The 16,138-nt window shown below is 39.6% G+C and overlaps 1 protein-coding gene across 3 annotated transcripts in view; it reads left to right on the top strand.

Moving 5' to 3' along the window:
* The window catches only part of PRKACB (protein kinase cAMP-activated catalytic subunit beta), a 57,802-nt gene that overhangs the window by 38,399 nt on the left and 3,265 nt on the right, over positions 1 to 16,138 (top strand). For 2 of the 3 annotated variants that reach the window (XM_083620821.1, XM_083620820.1), the window contains exons 2-9: positions 2,991 to 3,052; positions 4,518 to 4,646; positions 8,334 to 8,432; positions 9,013 to 9,095; positions 9,701 to 9,827; positions 10,319 to 10,414; positions 11,350 to 11,472; positions 13,729 to 13,893. In XM_083620821.1, the coding sequence (XP_083476947.1) occupies positions 2,991 to 3,052; positions 4,518 to 4,646; positions 8,334 to 8,432; positions 9,013 to 9,095; positions 9,701 to 9,827; positions 10,319 to 10,414; positions 11,350 to 11,472; positions 13,729 to 13,893 (884 nt within the window). Of the gene's footprint in view, positions 1 to 2,990; positions 3,053 to 4,517; positions 4,647 to 8,333; positions 8,433 to 9,012; positions 9,096 to 9,700; positions 9,828 to 10,318; positions 10,415 to 11,349; positions 11,473 to 13,728; positions 15,984 to 16,138 lie in introns of all 3 variants that reach the window. The other variant, XR_014549691.1, reaches the window with a different exon arrangement.

Genomic DNA, 16,138 nt, shown 5'->3' with positions numbered 1-16,138 from the left:
CTTTAAGACATATCTACTATCTAGGAATTACATCCACGTTATGAGTTCACATGTCAAATATTCACCAGTGCAGTACTTGCCGAATTCTTTAAAATTCTAATTGAAATAAGTTAACTGTACAGATTTTTCTTAAAAAGCTTTTCACAGGAGAATTATTTAGAACCCTGCTAAAAAACTTGTTTTCATTATTTATTTGAATATTGCACATTTCCCATGTACTTACTTTCTTATGCCACTTGGACTTGCAATCTGCTCTTAGACTTTGCAACTGGAGGATAGAAACTATATTAAATTAGCCCTTTCCCACATATACAGTTATCTGATATGATTAATAAACAACAAACAATACGATTACAATGAGAGTTCCCAAATATATATATAGGAACTAGCTTCTTTTTTATCCCAAATTTTTACATGGGGGAAAAAGTGTGATTCATAGAGGATGAAGGAGATATGCACCCAAAAATATTTGTTCCTATCTTGTGATTTTTTTTTTTACAAAACGGTGCTATCTCATAATTGAGTAATGTGGCAAAGCAAATTATATCTTCCATCCTATCCCACTATGATCCTGTTCAGACCATCATATTATTTGGATTACTGTATAGCAAACAAGCTGTAGCAAGCATCCTCTTCCTTCCCATGCAAAAGGAGGAGTGTGAATACTTCTACTTTCACTTTTGACTGAAACACTTTCCACTTTCACATGAACTGAAGGAGCTATAGTTACTAGACAGTTATCAAACCAGGATATCGAATTGTGGTTTAGGTAGTCATCTGAATCAAGACCAAAAACAATGGGTTCATTATATTTTGGCTGCGGGTGTTGTATTCTAAATTTATTGAGTTGAATGTTTTGAAGTGTGTTATGGACTGTGGACAAATAGAAGTGTTGGAAAAGGAAGTAGCTACTTTGAAATCATCCAAGAAGACTGTATTACAGTTTCAGACACTCCAGAAAACTGCAATTGGAATTGGAATCTTGAGCAGCTAGTGTTATTTTCCATTATCATTCTGTGTAAAGATGTCTCTGATTTTTGGATAGGTTTAACATTTGTGGGTGTGCTAACCAAGTGATGGAATGTGGGTGTGAAGTTCAAGGCCATGATGTAGTCTGGTTATAAGTGTGTGTGGGGGGGGGGCCGGCGGACACAACTGCACATATAGCTTTTTTGTGTATTTCCTCTTCCGGCACTTAAGTTGCTGAACAAGCAAGTTGCTTTTCTGTTCAGAATATGGCATGACAGCTCAAAAGTGTGCTTGGTTGCTGTGGAGATGTCAAATCTTGGGCTGCACATGCAAGTCCCCCCCCCACACGTTACATATATCTTTGTTGGTTTGCAGCCGATGAAATTTCATCTTAATATGCATGACTAAATATGCAGTTTGGGGGGCAAGTGGTAAGTCTTTTCAATCAGCACAACTGCTATATAAATGGCATACTTGGTTTCTTCTAAGATTTTAGCATATAATATATTTATATATATATTGGTATCCCTGGGCACCTGTTGCTTTAAATTATTACTGAAGTCCTCTTCCCAAGATAACTTATGTACCCTTTTTTTTCAGTGTACAGTACAATACTTTACAATTCTTACCTGTTGGTTCTTTAAGTGAAATTGTGTGTGTTCATTTGGTTGCTTTTTATACAGTAAAAATTGTGGTGTAGTCTGCTTTGACAACATGGGAGGTATGATGTATACTGACGCCCATTTCCTAGGGAAGAGAAGGGTGGGAAGGGAGCTGGGGTGGAATGAATTTGATTTCATGTGCCTCATATGGAAAATACGTAAACCCTTTTTCTCTTTCTTTCTTTCTTTCTTTCTTTCTTTCTTTTCATCACATCTATGCGGGTGAATGTTCCTACAAATCCTTGGTGAAACCTTTAGAAACCTTTGGTATGCTCATTCTTTCATTAGAGCCCAAAGTCATTGACTGTACTATAAAATTAGGAAAAGGAGGACAATCCAATTATAAACTAAGATATTGCTAAAATGTGCACTTGGGGTGGACGGCTAGTGGTAGGTCATCTTCACATTTGAAAAGTCTTCATGTATTTTACACAATTTTCTTCTTTTCACACACACAAACTCATTTAGATCCCTAATACTATGCCACATTTAACTTCAAAGGAAGCAATTTCCTTAAATTGTGATGTAGGCCAGGATCTAATGAATTGCACAACTAGTTCATTAATCTCCTTTCCCCACCAGTGCCACACTACAATGTGTCCACTGCAGATGGATCTAACCAGGCAATAATTTTCCAAAACATAGGATGAGGTTACTCCTGTTCTGGCCACCTCAGACCAGGATTCCCTAACTGTTCTGCCCTGAGATAAGTAACCCTCACTTAGGAATACAGAATTTTTACAGAATAGCCTGCTGTGGTTTGGCTAATAATAATGTTCAAATGCTTAAAATGTAGAAGTAATTGACTTTTTATTTTTGTGCACATTTTACATGGGGTGTACAGAATATCACCTGAAATGCAAAATTAGTACTTTAAGATAGTCTCTGACTGTGGGCATCTCTAATGTGCAATTTTGTAACCCTATGTTTTGCCTTTGCTTGCAGTAATGCTGTGCACTTGATTCTTCAGCTTGCAAACAGCCTTTAAGCAAAAGTGATGCATTCTATTAAGGAGAACAGTTTGCTCTCCAAATACCAACAGGGCACTTTTGTTAACTTTACAATCTGCCGCCAGTTCATCTAAGAGGGATCTGCATCACCTTAAAGCCTGCTCGCGTGTCCAGTGGTGTGGCCTGTTAGATTTTAAACTAGTTAAGCAAACTTGTGCTGAAATTGTAATTCATAAGCTTTAGAGAGCTGTTAGATCTACTGTAGAAACCTTGCTTCTTATTTAGTGTGTGAGTTGAAGAGTTATGAGTTTTCATTGGCACTTCGTAAAGCAGCCTTAAAATAATTTCAGATCGCTTTCGATACTTTAGTGAATTGTTCTAAGCATCACATTTTCGTTTTTGCTTACAGTGAAAGAGTTCCTAGCCAAAGCCAAAGAAGACTTTTTAAGAAAATGGGAAAGCCCCCCTCAGGTAACAAAACCCAATTTAACTACCATTTTCTTGCAATTTAGTCTTTCATGTTTGGGAATAAAGGAAGGCACTCTTATATGTGATACAGTTGTGATAATTCCTGGAAAATGTGCAGGAAACTTTTAATGATGTCTTCATCCCATGCACCTGTTTTTGTGTGTACTTAAAAGTGGCAAACAGTTGTTCAGTAGTGAATGTGGAGAGTGACTGTTTAACCAAATAAATGGTCTTCATTGGTTACTTAGTTTCCTCACAGAGACCTTACTAGCTATGTTTTCATGTGACAATAAGCTGGGCTTTCTGATTCATCACAATTTATGCTAAACACTGGTTGGTTATTTCCTAACAACAACGAAACATGGCTTATGACGTCAGAACATGGCCACAGGTAACCTAGTGCTGATATTTGAGCTTTCTTGCGGAGCTCTGTTTGTTGCATTGTCATAGATGGAACAGGAGGCCTGTTCAGATTGGGGCCTAATACTAATAAACCCTCTATCACCATAGCTCATAACTTCTGTTCAACTGTATTGCTTGGACTTCAATCCCACACGACTCTTGTCTACCACTTGTTATAGGCTGCATGAGAGTTTTTGTGTCTCCTAGATCCATCAGCTCTTTGAGAAAAGTTTAATATATTAAAACTCTGTTAACCGTGATTGGGGAAGTGTCAAGATGTCTTTCAACTGTAACAGGCTCCAGATTCTAGCCCCTTAAATGTCTTAAGTCAGTGGGAGGTATTTAATTCTGTGCGAGAAGAAAACGTATCAGGTCAGAACTGAGGTGGAGGGAAGCCAGCTCATCTCTGTACACTCCATTCCTCCCCAGTCATACTGGAACTGTAGTGTGTACTTGTCCCTAACAGGAAATAAGGGTGCTTGCCTTCAGAAACATGGTTGTGACCGAGAAAAAGGCCAAGTTGGTGCATTTTTTAAAAATAGTTAAATACTTACTTGTGTGCAACCAGCCTCTGCTGCTGCCTAGTAAGAATTAATATTCCTATTTTGTAAAGGGTATTTTATACTTTACAAAATACATTGTATTTTTTCCCCTCTAGTACTAATACTGTTAACAAATATATGGTGAATTACATGAAATCCAGCCAGTAGCTATTTCACATTTTTCATTTATGATTACAACAGAAGATGGTTGACATCCTTCTTGATGAATTAACACACTTTGTGTCCAGAGGGTGTATGAGCAGAAGGTGGCTTCCACAATGATCTTTATTTTCTCCTCCTGTAGCCTCCTTCCACTGGGGGTGGGTGGGGGGGGGGCTACAGGGCTTCCTGACTTTTTGGATAATATTTCTCAAGAAGGGAGAAAGGAGATAATAGGAGAGAGATGGAGAACAGAAAGATCATATGACCTTTTATGGCTGCTGTTATATTTATAATTGAAGTTACAAAAACGTTTATCTTTTTATACTTGGAATATCTCAGTATCTTGTTTTGTGTTCATGTAGAATACTGCTGGTTTAGATGACTTTGAGAGGCTAAAAACACTTGGAACCGGATCATTTGGCAGAGTCATGCTGGTGAAACACAAATCCACAGAGCAGTATTATGCCATGAAGATACTGGATAAACAAAAAGTTGGTATATTTTTTATTATAATAATCTACTGTGTTTGTTGAACACTAATATTTGTTTTCTGTTTCATTAGGGTGGAGCAACATCTATTTTTCCTGAAGTTTGCCTTACGGAAGTGGAAGCCAATTTGGGCACTTTACCTTTTGTTTTGTTTTGAAATACTTAATGGATATCATAGCTGCAAACTGCCTGTGAAGTTTTTTATTGGCAATTATTTTTAAAGAACACTATTTCTAACTTAAGATTTTTGCACTCAAAGTGGATACTAAAAGTGATACAAAAATAGAACGCAGTATTTTAGTGTCCTTAATCTTAGCATGCATATCCTGTTATGCATATGATTTTTTTGCTCATGCAGATTACTCAATTTCAACTGGATATATTCTACTATCTTTTGTACTCTCACAGTAAATAGCTTGATCCTTCATTCTCTCCCAGGAATAAAGATTATGCAAATGTATATATATTCTACCTTTCTGTAATATTGGGCAGTGAAGTCGTCTTCCTACTTACTAAATATGAAGGGGGGATATATATATATATATATATATATATATATATATATATATATATATATATATATTCATTCTTGCTTTTTGCTGCTTAATATTTGCATGGGCCTACCTAAAATCTTTTAAAAGAAGTAAGCAATTCTCTTAAATGAGCATTGGAAAATAGCTGGCTGATACAGCGTGATCCCCTTTTTAAGCTAGCCATTGCTACTCATTTGACCACATTGATAGCTTACGTTCTATTCACAAGCATCTTGCATTTCTCCAGTTATCTTGTATCAGGGAGCAGTACTAGATAAGAAGGGAGTATTTTTAGTTTGGTGTTTTAATATAGTCTAGCAGCTGCAAATTTGGAAGGGAGTTGGCATGTGGCAAATCAACACCCCACAGGCTAGTTTCAATAATATAGACAGACATTAATACACAAATTATGAATACCAGCATGAAATCTCAAGCAATGTACATGTTTTCCGTACCAGATTGTTATTTTTATTGTACTTTTATGATTCAAAAATAGACCCATCTGTTTTGAGTTTCATTTTGCCCAAAGTTAAGAACTGGGTTCTCAAAATTAAAAACCTCAGCTAACATTCACATTTCCATATGTAGTGGAATAATTATTCATCAGAGCTATACTTTTGTAATCCATGTTGGAGGCAGCTTGCCCAGCCTTTGGGGAGATCCAGGTCCTTTCAGACATTTTGGGTGCCCGTTTGGGCTTACAGTAGTGGTTTTCAACCAGTATGCCATGGCACCCTGGGGTGTCTTGAATGATGGTCAAGGGTGCCGTAGGCAACAATGGCCCCTGTCCCTCTTTCCTTCCCTCCCTCCTCTGATGTCCTTTTGGGTCTCTGCCTCCCAAAGGCTTGCACAGCTGTTTGTTGCAGCAGCCCTGACTACAAGCTCCCCAGGTGAATGGTGCCTCAGGAGCTGGCAAGGGGGTGCTTCCCAGGCCCCCATGGGGCAATGTAAGGAGACACCTCTCTTTGGGGATGTGGGGGTGGGGCAGCTCAGAGACCAGGGGCGGAAGCTGCAGCTGCCCAGAGGACTCCCGAGGAGGCTGAAGGGGTGACATAACTGGGTTCCTGAGCCCCCCAGGGGGTGCTGCAGAAAGAATGTAGTTGGTCAAGGGAGCCGTGGACTCAAAAAGCACGAAAACCTCTGGCTTACAGTGATTTCAGATCAATGCCCAAACCTCTGCACTTCTAACAGTGGCATGTGTAAAGTGAATGCACAACTGTGTGTGTCCCATGTTCTTCTGCTAAGGCGCCTGATAACAGTAGACCCTTGCTGGTATCTCCTGTGCTATGCTTGCCTCTCCTCCTTTCCCCCATGGCCCCTCCTCTTTTCCATTGCTGCCTGCTTGCCATGGATCAAGTTAATCTTTAATTGGAAAGCGATTTTATGTGCAAGCAAGTCATGTCCTTACTTTTTCAGGCACAGTTCTCTTGAGCCCCTTGCCGGTGGTTAATATTAGTGCTGAGTAACACACAGTGTTTACGGTCTGCGCTAAGCTCCATCGCCGCCACCCGTCACTTTTCCTTTTGCCCCCAAGGAGCTGCAAAATGCTCCTTGTGAAGCAGGGAAACTGCTGCTCTTGTGGAAGCTGCCTGGGCATTTTAGAATCCTGGTTTCCTATGGAAGATTGGCCTCTAGCTTGCAGATGGCATTCCGAATGGTGACAAGAGGCTGTTATCCCACACCTACTCCTTGCATATTGACATTGATTTTGAGCAGCTGGAGAAGGAAGGCTACGTAAGGGGAGGAATGAGGCAGCCTGTGGGCCCTTTCTCCACACAGTTGTGATACTTCTCACTACGTCCTTGCTGCCCGTCCTTTGCTGCAGTTTACAGATCTGTCATGAAAATTACTATGTGCCAGTTTGCCACAAGTTTGAATTTCTATCAGTTATCTTATGCACACGTAAGACTTTGCTCCAGGACCATCATTTGTAGCCATGCATGTGCAAGAAAATGTTTCCCAAAATTTATAGACGTTGGACATTATTCAGTAATGTGCAGAGAGATGACATCTGAGTATATAAAAGCTTGCATTAGGCTGTTTGTGTTAGGGCTTGGCTTGGATGTTCTCCGAGCCTGTGGCAGCTGCTTATCCATGAGGAGATCTTGTACATCTGCGAGGAAAAAAGGCATTCCTTCGGAAAGACACAGATCAGGCGCTAGCCACTTAGCCATTTCAACCAGCTGCATGGGAACTGCTCGCTCAGCTGGAAAACATCTAAAGGGTGCTGTGGCTTCTGAAGTTTTTAAGCAGTTGTATTCTTCGTCAGTTGGTTATTCTGCTACCCATAGTAACGAAAAGAGAGTGAGTCTCCTTTTCCTGGTTCCTGGGGAAATGTTTGAACTTCCTGACATCTCACCAGTTGCCAGTTTGCTGCTTTCACTCTCTCCTTCTGTAGCTCTCAAAATGCAGTCAGAATAGGGAAGTAAGGAAATTATGGTGGTCTGTGGCTGTTCAGAACAGGTGGAATATTGGGTATTAGCAGACTTCTGACAGGCTCTGTTGAGCACAAGCATTATTATTATTTAAAAAAAACTAGCTTACTATGCAAACAGACAAAAGTAGGAGAGCTACTTTTTTTGTTTTGCCATGATTAAGCAGTTTTCACAGAAGGAAATCATGCCTAGTCAGGAAGGAAGCTACAGAGTATATGAGAACGCTTCTAAGCAGCAAACGTTTTTAATAGGCTATATGAAAGTAAAAAAAATGGACCCCCAGATATCTGTGTGTAGATAAGCTTTATGCCCTGAAAACCCCACTTTGTGTGCCAAGTGAACTGAGCTTCTAGACTCTTGTAGTATTTGAACTGCATGTGCACACAGACCATATTTGTTAGAATTCCTCTTAATACTCCTTTGACAGTGTCAGCAGAAAGGCCAGAGTTGAAAAGGGTATAGTGTGCCATGCCATTCTTCTTCAGATGTAGCATCTTCTAAAAGGTAAAAAAGGATAACTGCCTTCCTACCTAAATTTGCTGTATTAACGTGGGTGTAGCAATCCGTGCTTTGAGAGCTATATGTAGCACTCGCCACCATCTTTTAGATGCGCTGTTCTTAAGTTGTTATTTTTTCCTCTTTCCACTAAGAAGACCTTGACTTGTTTGAATTCTCTTAATGTTTAGACTCAAGCGTTTAATAAAAAATGCTTTGTTCCTAGGTGGTTAAGCTGAAGCAAATAGAACACACACTTAATGAAAAGAGAATATTACAAGCAGTGAACTTCCCTTTCCTTGTAAGACTGGAGTATTCTTTTAAGGTAAATACCAAGCGAGAAGGTAAACTGTTATTACATTTTTCTTGCACAGCTTTCTGTCTTTTTAGAGTCTAGTGATTCCTGACCCACAGGTCAAAACAAAGGTGATTTTAGACTCTCCAACTGTAAAATTTTTTTTAAAAAATGAAGCTAAATGCTTGGCCGTCATCCTGATCACAGTCTGATCAAAAGGAGATATGCATGCAGCTCCATGATAAGCTTTAAGGACTTGAATGATTGATCCTAACAAAGCAAAAAGCCCAAAGGAAAAATTTCAAATTGCCTCATCACCCTGGGTTTGTTTAAGTTGCCAAGTCCCCCCCCCCCCCCCGCAGCAACTTGCTGTACTGACTTTAAGGGAGCCTCTTAAACACTGAGAAAAATTGAAAAGTATTGTCAGTTTGAATTCATGGGCCACTTGAATGTTTCCTGTCTTATTTTATGTTCAGTCTTCAATAATAAAAGTACTTAAAATGTATTATTAGTATTATTTTATGTTTGCTTGTCAGAAAAAAAATGCAATTTACTTGGGTTGTCCTAAGTACCCCAGGTTTACAACTGAACATACTTCACTTTCCCCTAGGACAATTCTAATTTATACATGGTTATGGAATATGTTCCTGGGGGTGAAATGTTCTCACATCTAAGAAGAATTGGAAGATTCAGGTAAGATAATAAATGAATTACAATTTATGAAAAATGATGTGAGGAAGGGAATGAGAAAGAGGTGATAGCTCTTAGCTTTCAGATGTTTAGGAAATATCTGCAAGGGGATCCTTACTTTATTCTTATCCATTATGAACATTAAGGCTTTCAGAAGTGCCTTTGAAAAACAGTTTCTCCTTCAAATAGCCAGTAGAGAATGATAGATAAGAACATAGCAATAATATTAGGTTGTGCAGTCCCTTTATAAGATAAAAATAGATATTTCATTATTTAAAATTAAATTATTTTTAAAAAACTATTCTGCTTGTACAACAGGACATCCTTTTCTTCTCCTTTCCCTTCGTACACCCAAGATTTGCTCCAAAGGGTCCCCCAACCCTGTGGAGCAACTTTTAAAGGCACGCAGGGGGCTGGAGATGAGAGCAGAGTTCCATTGGGCAAGTGGGAGTCTCTTGCTTAAGTGGAACAGCAGTGTTGGATACAACCCATTTGTAGTTCTCTTTATTTCCTTAGAGTTCAAACATTTTTGTTATCAAATATGAGTATGCTATGTCTGCAAATGTTGACTGTGGTTTAATAGCCTGATTATTTTCATTTGTTTACAGTGAACCACATGCACGATTTTATGCAGCTCAGATAGTGCTAACATTTGAGTACCTCCATTCACTAGACCTCATCTACAGAGATCTGAAACCCGAAAATCTTTTAATTGACCAGCAAGGATATATCCAGGTATGATGAAGACAAACGTTTTCAAGCTCAGCTTCATTCCATAGCAAGAAATACAGAACGCTTAAATGTTTGCATTGTAAGGAAACGGGTGGTGATAAATTAAATACCTTGATTGGTTGGTTTTGCAGGTTATCAACCAAAGGGAATTCTGAAACTTGATCCAAGATGTATCATATCTGCAAGTGATACTAACGAAATGTTTAATGTTAATTGAGAAAAACTTTTAATGAATATTGCCTAATGTTACATATAGCATGTCTAAAGCTTGTGCTTCCTGGTAATTCTTCTTTTGGCATTTTGTATAGCTTCGAATCAAAAGCAAAACATATGTCATGTCTTGATTTGAAAATATCTGAATTTTGAATCAACCATAGGACATGGAACCACTTCTGTGGTTGAATGCTTTTGAAAGCTATATGTAACATTCAGGTTATTACTAAGAAAAAACTAAAGCTTGGATAATGTGGTAACTCTTTTTTCTGTGCTACTAGGTCACAGATTTTGGGTTTGCAAAAAGAGTAAAAGGCAGAACCTGGACGTTATGTGGGACTCCAGAATACTTGGCGCCAGAAATAATTCTCAGCAAGGTATTTCATAATGCTTCACGGTGTTAACTAGTTAAAAGAGGAAGATGACAGTCTTAAACAGGCACATTTGGAAGAAGTTTTAACTGAATTTGAATGGAGCTTAACTTCCAAGTCAGTATGGCGATAGGATTTGTCAGAGATATTGAGTCTTGTGGAATCTGTCTTAGTAAGTTGAGTAGGCTGTTAAAGGCTATTATTTACTAAGATTAACACATTGAATTTGACCCTATTAACAAATTGGCAGCCTGTGCAGGTCTCTCTGCACAAGTTTAATATATTGGCAGGGCCTTATCTCTGTGAGCAATTGTGCTGCAGCGTTCTGCACAAACTAGTTTTTAGACCCAAAAGCAAAGTAAGCCCCATTTCATACAGGTAAAGGGACCCCTGACCATTAGGTCCAGTCGTGGCCGACTCTGGGGTTGCGGCGCTCATCTCGCTTTATTGGCCGAGGGAGCCAGCGTACAGCTTCCGGGTCATATGGCCAGCATGACTAAGCCGCTTCTGGCGAACCAGAGCAGCGCATGGAAACGCCGTTTACCTTCCCGCCGGAGCGGTACCTATTTATCTACTTGCACTTTGACATGCTTTTGAACTGCTAGGTTGGCAGGAGCAGGGACCGAGCAATGGGAGCTCACCCCGTCACGGGGATTCGAACCGCCGACCTTCTGATCGGCAAGCCCTAGGCTCTGTGGTTTAACCCACAGCACCACCCGCGTCCCTAAAAGCACCACATCATACATTGCAGTAATCCAACCCTGAAGATATTAGTGCCTGGATTACTGTGATCAAGCTGTCCTGGTCCAGGAATCACTGCAGCTGTTGGATGAGCTGAAGCTGGTAAAAGTTTTAGAATACCACCTAAAACTTAAGTGCGTTTATATTAGTATATTATATTTGGTTGGATATCACTAACTACTATAATTTTGTTTTCCCAGGGCTACAACAAAGCAGTGGATTGGTGGGCCTTAGGAGTTTTAATTTATGAAATGGCAGCTGGATATCCTCCGTTCTTTGCAGATCAACCAATCCAGATTTATGAAAAAATTGTTTCTGGAAAGGTTAGTGAGGGCTGCTGGGATCCTGCAAATGATCTGTGTTATGTCCATTAACTTTTCTGTTACTTGTGTGTTCTTATTTTAATTTTCATGAACAGGATTGCTCATGTTACAGATAGGTAGCCGTGTTGGTCTGCCATAGTCAAAACAAAAAAATTTTTTCCCTTCCAGTAGCACCTTAGTTGGTCTTGGTTGGTCTTAAGACTTAGTTGGTCTTTAAGGTGCTACTGGAAGGAAAATTTTTTTTTGTTTTGAGGATTGCTCATGTTTCTGTTTACAAGGCGTTTTTCCTGCTTCTAGGAGCTTTTGTTTTGTTTTGATTACTTCAATATTTGTTTTGTAACAAAGAGATAGGGAGGAGAGGAGAGCAGTCAATGAAGAAACACTGGACACTGTGTGAATAACCTATCTTTATTTTTTTCCTTAGTCATTTTGCATTTTTGTGTGCATGTGAATTGAATTGGGAAGCAAAGTGGTGGATGGCTTGCAACAAACTATTAACTGCGCTCACTTATTAAAATCTGCAGCAGCTACTGGGTGGAGCAGGGCATGTTGGTCTAAGCCACAGGCAATTCCAGAATATTTCCAGAAAAAAATGTCTGGATCCACCAAAGTTCTAAGTTCAGAATACTTTGAATGCAGAAAAGAAGAAAATGTTTTTTGCTCTTATTGCAGTCTTTCTTTTTTTTGTGAGTATGTGAGTGAATTTCTAAAATGAAAAGTTTGGGCTCTTTGCCTAGCTGGATATGACTCCCCATCCTTCCCTAAACCTGGAAGATCTCATCCCTAGTCTCAGACATAAGAGACTGATCATAGTCACTCTGGTGTGATGTACTCTGCACATGAGCAGAAACTATTACTTCACATTTTCAGGATGGAGTCATGCACTGCAAATATGTACTGCTGTGCTCTGATGTGCCCTGGATCAAATTCAGTATTATTATTATTATTATTATTATTATTTAGTGGTTGGAATATTTTGTTCTTTTAATTTGAAGAAAAAGGAGTTTTGGATAATGAAAAGTTAGATCGTTTATATATGGTTTGCACCAGGTGCATTTGTGGTTAGTTAACAGCACTACTGGTTTGTAATCTACAGCTGGGATGCCCCGTTATTCAACCCCACAATTGAATTACCCTCTCCACAACTACTGGCGTCTGTATTCCTTGTGAACCCACCCAAAATGAAGTCAAAAACAGAAATGTTGTCTTAGACACTTTCAGGTGCTCCCTGCCAAGCCCCCCTGACTAGCCAACATAAGGCAAAATAGCAGAATGAGCTTCAGAAACAAGGGAATGAGAGAAGGAAATGAGTTTTAGCTAAAGTTAAAGCAGGAGAGAGAGCAGCCCGCAGGAGCGGATTTGTCGTTGTGCAAGCGGTGTGCATGCACTGGGCGCTGAGTGAAGGAGGCACCCAGTAAGCAAGGTTCTGGGCTTTGGGAAGGAGGCGTTAAGGGCACTGACAAGGTCCCAGAGCCTTCCCACCTCCTTTCCAAAGCCTAGGGAGTGCGCTTCCAGCTTTGGGAAGGAGGTAGGGCAGCTCTAGGACCCTGCCAGAGCCCTCGCGCCTTCTTCCCATAGGTGAGTGCCTCCTTACCTGCCTTTGGGAAGGCAGTGTGAGGGCAGGGTGTCATTGGTCTTGCACATGGTACCCAAGTCCACCACTGCAGCCAGTTCTTGTAACTTTTCACAGCCATAGAATGGGAAGAGTAGTGGCAACAAGTATTGTCTGTGGTTTCTCGTGATTCTTTATTTTGAGTAAAAACAGGATTTGTGATGTTCAATTATTTTCTTATACTTTATATGTAATAATAATAATAATGGTGACTTATACATGATGCAGGAGCTGGCTGTTGCAGCACATGGCTGGCTGCTGTTGAAGACAGCAATCCCACATCTCTCTCATCCTATAAATCATATGATGGGATCATGTTTAAACTTTTCCCATCCCACCCCCCTTCTGCTCATTGGCTGCCACTCGTTTTGCAAGTTTCTCATCCCTACAATTAACATTACACCAGTTGTTCTGTATGTTAGTTGCTGCTGCAGAAGAGAGGAGAATGAGGCATGATCTGGTGCTTCAAGCAACAGCCAGGCATATATATTAATGTATAGCTCCAATGCAATTTTGTATTTAGGTTTGGTCTTCTTTATACTACCAAAATATTAATTCATAACCTTGTTCCTCGTTTCTTTCCAGAAGAAGGGAAAAAGGTGTCTATATAGCAATATTAAATATATATCTGGTGTGTTTTGCAGGTACGATTCCCATCACACTTCAGTTCAGACCTTAAGGATCTACTAAGGAATTTACTCCAGGTAGATTTGACCAAACGATACGGAAATCTCAAGAATGGGGTGAATGATATTAAAAACCACAAATGGTTTGCCACTACAGATTGGATTGCCATTTATCAAAGAAAGGTAATCATTCTTTCTCTTAGGATAAATTCTGTATTAGTGCACGCACACAAAAAGTTCCTGATCTTTTCCCATTCTTTGAGGCTAGCACATGGGGTGGCATTACATTTTTTAAATGAAAGACTTTTTGGATGTACAGTCTTGGGGGTAATGGAAAGTATTCCTCAAAGAAAAACATTTTCTTGAAACCTTACTGTCCTGTGTGCTGGTTTCTGAATTGTTTCCCTTTTTTGTCTTCAGATTGTCTCCTTTGCCTTTTCTTTCCCTTCCTGTCTAAACATTTGAACTCTCTAGCTGCCTATTCTTGGTAGACAACTTGATTTTCAGCACAGATGTATTTAACTATTCTCTCTCTCGCTTGGTGATCACTCGTGGCCGAGTAAGATTTGTTTTCCATGTCTTAGGGGCGTGTCCATAAATGACTGTGCAGGCCAATTCTGGATCCGCACATCCTTCCACAGTGGGTACATAGATTTCTAAGCAGGAGTTGATCACAATGAGGATTTGCCAGACATGCCTTCCTTTTTACTCATTTCTCCCTTTTGTCATGAATTGGCGCTTCTTCAAAATCCATGATGCCAGAGGCTATTCTCCAATTGGAGCGCTCACAAGCCAGGGTTTCCCAATTGTTGGTGCTTATAATACATTTGTTTTTAGATTTGCTTTGGGAGTATCTTTTAACCTCTTTTGTTGTCCGTCAGTATTGCGCTTTCCATTCTTAAGTTGAGAATAGAGTATCTGCTTTGGAAAATGATAATCAGACATCTGAACAATGTGGCCAGTCCAATTTGACTGGACTTAACCATCCAGGGGTGCTTTACCTTACCTTTAACTATTATAATTATTATCATCACCATTGCTGAGATACAGTTCCAAGTAAGTGACCACGGTGTAATTTTCCGTGCACAAAGAGCAACCAAGCAAGAAATGTGTATAGGCATGTTCCTAAACTGTTGCTAACTCCCACTGGAGCCCTTGTGAGAGACCCATCTGTATTTTCTGTGATTAATGATGCCTAAAAATTATGATCCCTAACTTCTTCAACTTTTACCATGACACTTAAGTGTAATTGCCTCAAAGATTTGAACATTTGTATTTTAATAGGTTTCTGCTTGGGACTCAGTCAGTCCTTTGTGGTACTATGATGTGTTCTCTTTATTTAAAAAAGTCTGTTTTGGAGTAACGGAGGCATATTCCCATACAAAAACATTTTAAAAAGCCAGATCTGAAACCCAGCAATAGTTTATAAAAAGAAACTAGCTGTTTAGCTACACGATGTGACAGTACAGTAGTAGTTAATAATCAGTAAAGTATTAATTATCACAAGACAGGACGTGATTAACACCTCAGCATAGTCTTTTATTTTGAAGCAAGACCTCTTCAGCAAATGTTCGCCGCAGAATGGTAATCTTCTCATCTGCACTCTAAAATATACCATTTAGCATGCAGTTTGTGTGAAGTGAGATTTTCTGCCTTTTTGTAATTCTTCACTTCTAAATAAATATTTCAGTTTTTATTGGAGGTGTTCTAATTCTTCACTATTCTGCTCTAGGCTCTTATTTAAAATTTCTTGGAGTGATGATAATGAATAAGAGCTTATTTTCTTCAAGATCAGTTGGATTTTATGTATGTTGGTACAGTATTTGGGGAGAACTAATAGGGCCCACCTTTTTACAGCAGCCCACAAAGCAGAGGCTACTGGGTTTTGCCACCTTTCTGATTTTTAGGATACAGGAAGCGTTTGAACCACAATGTGGCTGCGTTCAGACATAATACTAAAGCACAAATTAGCATTATGAGGTTGCCCTTTCTCCTTTCCTCTTCCAGAGGAGATAGGAGGTTCCCACACCACAGATTAGGTCGAAAGCCTAAACCGTGGTTTCAACAAACCATAGTTAAAATTAACTTCAGCTTGTGCAGGTTTGGCTGTCCTGACAAGCTGGAATTAATCTAAAAGGGAAGAAAAAGCTTCTGAACTCCTTGTGCCGGCATACATGAGCCAAAGGCTCACTGACGCTTGTGCTTACAACACTAGACCATCATTAGCATTACATGTGGTCTATGTGCAGCAACACTTATGTGGTCAGCCTCTTGTGCTTAGGGATTGTTTGTTTTGTAAAATCTCCTTCTCAGGAATTGCATTTTATGTAGATCTGAGTTTGCCTTTAAAATGGCACTATAAGTCTTCTTGTGTTGAGGCAGTGCCACAGGTGAGGTTGTATTTGTTATAGCTAACTTAAAGGGATAC

The sequence above is a fragment of the Podarcis filfolensis genome, assembly GCF_964270895.1.
Source record: "Podarcis filfolensis genome assembly, chromosome: 6".
Classification (NCBI taxonomy): domain Eukaryota; kingdom Metazoa; phylum Chordata; class Lepidosauria; order Squamata; family Lacertidae; genus Podarcis; species Podarcis filfolensis.
The sequence above is the reverse complement of the archived record's forward strand: the minus strand, read 5'-3'. Positions and strand labels throughout refer to the sequence as shown.